The sequence below is a fragment of the Pelophylax lessonae genome (assembly GCF_965119305.1).
Source record: "Pelophylax lessonae genome assembly, chromosome: 4".
Lineage (NCBI taxonomy): Eukaryota > Metazoa > Chordata > Amphibia > Anura > Ranidae > Pelophylax > Pelophylax lessonae.
This window is the reverse complement of record NC_138771.1, coordinates 163,983,886-163,992,551: the sequence shown is the minus strand read 5'-3', so window position 1 is coordinate 163,992,551 and position 8,666 is coordinate 163,983,886. Positions and strand designations below refer to the sequence as shown.

General features: G+C 40.2%; 1 protein-coding gene across 1 annotated transcript in view; it reads right to left on the bottom strand.

The window, feature by feature from the left end:
* Positions 1-516: 516 nt before the first annotated feature.
* EXOC4 (exocyst complex component 4) overlaps positions 517-8,666 on the bottom strand; it is an 809,165-nt gene continuing 801,015 nt past the window's right edge. The window contains exon 18 of the mRNA XM_082254329.1: positions 517-941. Within this exon, the coding sequence (XP_082110455.1) occupies positions 704-941 (238 nt within the window). The 3' untranslated portion in view covers positions 517-703. The remainder of the gene's footprint in view (positions 942-8,666) is intronic.

Sequence of the window (8,666 nt, the reverse complement as noted above, 5' to 3'; positions counted from 1 at the left end):
ACTCTTGATAGCATTTTTAGGTAAATATTTGGGGCAGTGTAAAATGCATACACATTGATGTTAACTATTGCAGGAAATGTATTTTTCCCCCAATTTTTCCCTACCTAATTTAAAAGTAAGAAATAAAAATGTATGTATCCAAATCTGCTACCACATTAAAGCCGTATCTGTCCCCCCAACAAAATGTTAGGGCAGGAAAGAAAAGATAACATTTATATGATGTACAATTATGTCCAAAATAAAAAAAATGGTCTGGGTTTCAAGTTTGGAGAGTCTCTGCCTATGGATCGCCCCTCCCTGATACGTTTCACCTTTACAGGGTTAAAGGCTCAGGGACTGACATTATTAAAGGGAGGGTAAAGTGATTCTGTAACTGTGAAAAAAGACAAACATAACAAGACAGAGGCCAGCACTGCATGCAACTTAAATGTAATGTATTAGTAATCTGTGTATGTTTAATCATTACTTTATAAAATGCAAAATTTGTTAAAATACAGAACATGCATATATAGAGAAATTCCTGCAAAGCATACTAATTAATGTGCACTGTAACAATATGTGATTAACTCTAAGACTAGAAAGTCATCATTTAATGAAATTGCAAAATATGTCCCATTAATATTATGATTAGAAAAAGCATGGCAGACGACAGAGCGAACAAAAATGTGCTGTTACTGGTATATATAACATAATATCCATCATCTCAAACAGTGGTTATCTTCTTGTCCTTAGTGGCTTGCTTGATGGCTGCCTGTTCACAGATGATCTCCTTAAGTCGTTGCAGCCTCATGTTCTGTGTCGTTTGGTCACCCACACCAGTCTGACTGCGATGTAGGAGACTGAGAGCATTGATGTATTCCAGCTCTGAGTATTTCACTCCTTGGTCCACCACTAGGTTCAGCAACTCATCAGCAGTGTTATACATCATTTCATAATACTGCCTGCATTGTAAAAAAAAGACAGAATTTAGAATTAATGAGGTTTTCCACATACAACTAAATACCATTACTTTTGTTCACATATAAATGCATATTATAGTAACTATTTTTTTTTTTTTTTTTTTTTATTGATCTTGTCTAAGATATCTGCATTTATTTTGATTAGATACCACAAATTTCCCCCCATCCAATTGTAGTATACATCTGCATTTCTTCCTTATAGAGCTGTCATAAGATTTCAGTTCTAAACAACAGTTCCTCATATGCTTCTATCTTTATACATCAGGCAAGCTAGAATAGGTTACTTCTGAATATTTCCATAGTAGAAACCTTTCCGCCTCATCAAATGGCTCAGGTTAGATTGCTTGTCTCCTATGAAATATGGAGTCTTAAATTGTGGAATAAAGGTGATTGCATGGCAGCAACATTCCTAGGTACAAGTCTTTCTCTTGAACATCCTATTCACAACAGCAGCCAGAAGGCCCCAAACTGATGACATCACTCTTTATAAGAAAGCTTTATTCAACCAGAACACATACATGGAGAATCTCTGCCTATGGACCGCCCCTTCCTGATGCACTTCACCTATATGGGCCTAATCATAGAGACAGCCACAATAGTTTACAGAAAGCAAGGAAGCAGCTCAGAGGAAGGAAAACGAATATTTGAATTTTTATAACGTGCGTTACTGCTGTTAACACCATAAACTATACTAACATTACAGGAGCACTATGGGGGTGTAAAGTAAATTCACAAGTTGAGGGCCTATTTGAGCAATGAAAAGCTGACCAAACACATACAGATTTTTATCTGTTCAGCCTGCAATGTGCTACACACAGCACAGATGAGCAAAATTCCAAGTACAGCTATTGCATTTTGACAGCTGACCCTGCCAGCTATCATAACACCAGTACAATTTTCCACCTGGCTCCTTTAATTTTTCAAATGAGAGATGTTGGAAGGGAGGTGGCCAACAGGCCCCACAATGAGCTAATTTGCTCCATGTATGGCCATAATGAAAAAATAAGAATAAAAGACCTGAGTGAGGTTCCTTTCACACGGGCGGTGTGCCCGACGGAGCCCATTCTGCTCAGCGGGGGATTGATCCGCCAATCCTCGCTGAGCAGGTGGATGACAGCTCCATCTCCACTCTGTGTGATGGGACGGAGCTGTCAGAGCCCCGCTGTCCTCTATTGGGAGATTGGATGAGAACAAACTGCCTGTCCGTTCTCATCCGATCCTCCACATGGATGGAAAATAGGGTTTCCATTCGTCCGGATTTCACGAACAGGATCGGATCGAATAGCAGTGGGTGTCAGTGGAGATGTCTCCACTGACACCCGCCGCTCGATAGGGCTGCATGGAGCATTGGATTAGGTCTGCCTGAAAAACTGACAAGTGGATTGGATCGGAAAGCCCGTGTGAAAGGGCCCTTAGGCTCAGCCTCTCCTGCAATAATCTAATACATCAAGATCCACAAATAAAGGGACTTGAGGGACCACATGGTACAGTATCTATACTCTTATAATTGTAATATTATCAAAAGGCAACACATACACCATAGTACTAATAAAAAATAAAAATAATTGGGCTAATTATGTAAAAAATCCCAACCCCCAGCAGCAGCACATGGAAGCACCCCTAAAAAAACGAAATGCATCCTATAGTTTCCAATAGTTTGACTATGTACACAGAGTCCACATAAACTAAAGATGGTGATGTAATCCTATAGGAGGAAGAGACCGGTGGTTTTCCACAGAAAATAGAGTTCTTTGTGGTTAATCTTATTATAACTATAAGGCTCCAATGGGTCTATTGTGTCATCCACAGGTGATAATATGCTCCTGCAATAGAGGAAATTCTACCAGATCACTTAAAACATTGAACTCTCATAATATGTATGGGGGCACTATTTTTCCCACTGACACCAGGGCATTTTCTACTCCCACTGGCCATAGTTCGGCCTCCAACGTCTTAAAGAGAGTAAATTGTCCCCTTGCTTAGGAAGTTTGGAGACCCCTGCCCCATCGTTGGTATTAATGGGAGCAATAGTGCCCCCACTGTTGGTGTCAGTGGCAGGAATAGTGCCCCCCATCGTTGGTGTCAGTGGCAGTAATAGTGCCCCTATCATTGGTCTCAGTGGCAGTAATAGTGCCCCTATCATTGTCAGTGGTAGGAATAGTGCCCCCATCGTTCGTGTCAGTGGAAGGAATAATGCCCCTATTGTTGGGGTTAGTGGCATGAATAGTGCCCCCATCGTTGGTGTTAGTGGCATGAATAGTGCCCCCATCGTTGGTGTTAGTGGCATGAATAGTGCCCCCATCGTTGGTGTCAGTGCAGGAATAGAGCCCCTATCATTGTCAGTGGTAGGAATAGTGCCCCCATCGTTCATGTCAGTGGAAGGAATAGTGCCTCTATTGTTGGGGTCAGTGGCAGGAATAGTGCCCAACAACTTTTTTTTCAGATCCTCAGAGAGTTCTTTGCCATGAGGTGCCATGTTGAACTTCCAGTGACCAGCATGAGAGTGAGAACACCAAATTTAACACACCTGCTCCCCATTCACACCTGAGACCTTATAACACTAATGAGTCACATGACACCCGGGAGGGAAAATGGCTAATTGTTGCCTGCGGATTAGACATTGATAGCTGTGTGTTCAGTTATTTTGAGGGGAAAGCTAATTTACACTGTTATACAAGCTGTACACTCACTACTTTACATTGTAGCATGTGTGTCATTTCTTCAGTGTTGTCCCAACGAAAAGATATAACAAAATATTTAGCAAAAATGTGAGGGGTGTACTCACTTATTTCAGATACTGTAACTGATAAACCGAGGGATAGGACCTGCATGTTGTTCACATACAGAAATAATAAACTAATGGATGGGACTGATATAGTGTTCAGATACAGAACAGATAAACCAAGGGATGGGACCTGTGTGCTGTTCATTTAAAGAACATACAATAAATAACAAAAGGGTGGAACTTGCATGTTTTTTTTTTATTTTTATAGACATACATCTGACGGACCTGCTTACTGTACAGATACAGGACAGATAGACTTATATGTGCTTCACATATGGAACTAATGAACCACAGGATTGGACCTGCATGGTGTTCACATACAGAACAGGTAAACCAAAGGAAGGGACCTGCCTAATGTTCACAATACAGAACTGAGGAGCCAAGAGATTGTACTTACATGTTGTTCACAATCAGAACTGATTAACCAAGGGTTGGGACCTGCATATTGTGAACATACAGAACAAATAAACCAAGGGCTGGGGCCTGCCTGTTATTCAGATATAGAACTGATAAATCAAGGGACAGGACCTACACAATGTGCAGATACAAAGCTAATAAAATAAAGCAGGCTATACACTGCATGGGTTTTGACCAGATCCTGATGGTCCCATTGGTCCACTCCCCCCCCCCCCCCCATTATTCTTGAACTGAAAAGACAAAGGAGCCAGACAGAAAACTGTTGGCCAAGCAGCAGCTGCATCTAATCAGATGCAGCCTCTGTGAAGGCATTTTTAAAGCTGGCTGTCAAAATACAGTAGTTGTAGGGGGGAGATTTTTCCATCCATGCTGTATTTTTGTTCAGCTTGCATACATGATAGTTTTTATTACTTAGAATTAGATGCCCACAGACAAAAGTAAACTGACTATATAAGCAAAGTAATGATTGTGGACAGGTTTAGAACATCATCCCTCATGATAATCTATGTGTACCTGTATTGGCTGCTGTATATTCCTTTGCTTATATTTATTTTCTTAATCACTTACTGGCCGTCAAATGATGGCGGAGCGGAGCGGTGCAGCTCTTGTTCAGGGGCTGTTACATGACGGCGCACCAGAACGGCCTCTCTTACGTGCCCGCGGGGGTGTGCAGTGCGGCGATCGTGGCCGCACCAAGTTGCTAGGACATGGCGCGAGCTTGATCTTGGTAAAGAGCCAATGACATGGCTCTTTACCCATGTGATCGGCTATGTCCAATCACATGTAAATGAGGAAGTGCCGTTTATCGGCTCTCCTCACACTGTCAGAGTGTGTGGCGAGGAGAGCCGATCAGCAGCTCCTCCTCAAAAGGGAGACTAGGACAGGTAATCAGGGCACTGATCATCAGTGCCCTGATTACAGAAAAGTGAAAAATCAGTGCCCACAATCAGTGTCCATGGTGCTGCCAGTCAGTGCCTGCTCATCTGTGCTGCCCATCAAGTGTCCGTCAGTGCCGCCTATCAGTGCTCATCAGTGCCACCTATCAGTGCAGCATATTAGTACATCCTCATGAGTGCCATCTCATCAGTGCAGCCTATCAGTGCACATCAGTCCTGCCTCATCAGTGCACATCAGTGAAGGAAAAAAATGACTTATTTTCAAAATTTACTCACAGAAAATAATAACTTTTTTTTTTTTCTAAATTTTCTGTCTTTTTTCTTTTGTAAGAAATAAAACACCCAGCGGTGATTAAATACCACCAAAAGAAAGCTCTATTTGTGTGATAGTCATTCAAAGTGTGACAGCGCTGAAAGCTGAACATTGGCCTGGGCAGGAAGGGGGTGAAAGTGCACTGTATTGAAGTGGTTAAATACTGTTTATGAGTTATGGAAGACACAATTGCTAAAGAGGAACACTGCCACCTTCAGGCTGCCATTGGAACACTGCCACTTTCAGGCTGCCATTGATTAAATAGTGTAATTGTCAGAATCTGATGCACTATTTAAAAATAACAACAAAATAAAAAAAGAAAAAAGAAAATAATTAGTGTTTCAAACAAAAATAATATATGTTCTTATAAAAGCTATTTATGCATGCAAATTAGTCATTATTGCCACGTTATCCGAAACATGCTATCGCTGCTAAATTTGGCCTGGGCATTAAGGCATCAATAACATATAGTCACAAAAGAGTTAAACAAGGGTTTTCAAGCTTATTAATATTAGGAATATTCAAAAATGAGTCCAGATGAACATGGTGGCATGTGGATTACTGGAAAGGCTAATTGGAAAAGTGTGATTTCATTTGGGGCACATTATCGGCCACTTTTAAACAATACAATAGAATAAAATATGTAGAAAACAATTTAAGTGTTATTGTGTGACCACAGAGATTTTTATCCAGCATTATTTGACTTCACTGTTAAAAATACGTTTGCAAGATAATAGTCAATGAATGATGTACAGGAATATAAGCTTTCAAAATAATTATGCTTTTGACATCAATAAAAAATAAGAAGGAAAATAATAGGAAAAGAAACAAAAGATAAATCCGATTTTTCAAAAAGAAGAAACAGGTAGCAAAATCATCCCAGGAGCTGCACAAGCTCATGTTTGCTATTAATACCTCTCTATTTAAATGCTAATTCTCACCTTTCACCCAGCACCGTGGGAGGAGAGCTTTTAAAAAAGATCCAGAGATTGCACAATGAAATCCTAATTTCTCAACTTGATTCAATCTTTGCTCTACAGGATGACCTCAGCATTATGCCGGGTCCTCAGATATCCTTTTATTACACTGCATCAAAACTGCATTAAATGTGGGTGGCCCTAGTTATGCATTCACCCCATGGGTCAAATGAGGAGTGTCAGTCACCCAAAACCTAAAGTGTCACTTGACAATTTGTGGATGAATCACAAGTTGGCAGTAAAATGTGTTATCAGGCGTCCACTGTGAATGAAAGTTAACCCTTCTTACCTTAGGGAACTTGATATAGTCTATGTGTTTACAGTAGTGGTTGATTACTTTTACCACTTGAGTCCCCAAGCAATGTCTGTGTTCCACACATTACAGTATCTGTTTTAGGGCTTGCAGTCAGCTATAATATATTATACATCATTTTTTTGTGACAGATGTTGCTTTAATTTAATAACAAATTATAGAAAAAAATAGTAAAGAAATTAGAAAAATGTAATTTTCCAGTAATTGTTTCCAACAAATTTACACTGCCCGGCCAAAAAAAAAAAAAAAAAAAGTCACACACGTTGGATCACCTTTAGCTTTGATTACGGCACACATTCGCTGTGGCATTGTTTCGATAAGCTTCTGCAATGTCACAAGATTTATTTCCGTCCAGTGTTGCATTCACTTTTTTACCAAAGTCTTGTATTGATGATGGGAGAGTCGGACCAGTACGCAAAGCCTTCTCCAATACATCCCAAAGATTCTCAATGGGGTTAAGTTCTGGACTCTGCGGTGGCCAATCCACGTGTGAAAATTATGTCTCATGCTCCCTGAACCACTCTTTTACAATCTGAGCCTGATGAATCCTGGCATTGTCATCTTGGAATATGCCTGTGCCATCAGGGAAGAAAAAATCCATTGATGGAAAAACCTGGTCATTCAGTATATTCAGGTAGTCAGCTGACCTCATTCTTTGGGCACATGCAGTAACTATCCAATAGGATAGTTACTGCATGTTTGGTTTAGTTAGTTGCTTAGTTAATTCCAGGTGGTGCCTTTTTTGTTGGCCAGGCAGTGTATAAGGTTTGCAAACCTCCATATTTTACTGCAAAATATAATTAACAAAGTCTGTTGACTAAAGTAATATCACATTAGTGCAACTTGTAAGGTAGTGGAATGTTAAAGGTCAAAGTTGATGTAATAGTTTTACTTTAGGAAATCTTTATTTCCTTTTCGATACTGCACTGCAATGTACACCAGAGGGTTGTTAATATAGTACAGCCATAGGGTAGGCTGCAAAAGCTCTGTCCTGGCATCTATACTGACAGAAAATGCTGTGATGTCACTATACTACCGATGTAAACATAAAACAGAAGTGTGTTTATATTCACACTGGTAGAAGTATTGGATCGTTTCAACTTCTTGGCTTAGCACTGGACCCTGGCTGTAAAGTAATTTGGCACTGTAGCAGCTACCAGCTGGAAACTGGAGTCAACATGAATCAAAGCATATATTGGCAGCACATCATGGATCTTGAAAATACCATCTAACTGTTAATCACAGTGATCACATAACAGCAGTGGATGCCTTTGTCAGGCATGTGATAAATGATATGGTATGAAGTAATCGCAATAACCCAGGCACTAAAAAAGTTCCTGTGGCTATGTCTTTGCGGTATCAAGCAACAGGTGCGACAGCAAATGTTTAGCTTACGTCGGTGACAGAAGGTGATGGCTTAAAGTTCACTGTTAGGAGTCCTATAAGCACTATGTCACTAGCCAGAGAGGAACTTCTGGTAGCGACGTGAAAGGAAAGAGCCAAATTTAAATACATTTTATAATAATGTTACCTTTAAGATCGAATAAAGTGAGACATAAAAAGCTAGGGAAAAAACACTCAAAGTGCAGATTACCCCAAAACCTGTGCTTTCAAAACTACTTGTGTGCTTAGCACTGATGTGTTCTTTTAGGGTAAAATGATATCATGCAGTGTGTAGGACAGATGCAAGAAATCATCTAACAAGACATGTATAACCAGGAACCTGTATGTAAAGATACAGGGAAACCTAACATAGTTATTCAGGTTGAAAAATACACTAGTCATTCCTGAGAAAAAAAACAGTCCATCTAGTTCAACCAATAATTGATTAATAGGAAGGCAAAAAATAAAACAAACAATAAAGCATGATCTAATTTGCTCAAGTGGGGGAACAACATTCATTCTAGGGCTGCCACGACGCGTCGACGTAGTCGACTACAAAAAATCGTCGACGTGCGTAAAAAGCGTCGACGCGTCAGCACGTGACGTGACGTCACACGCATCTC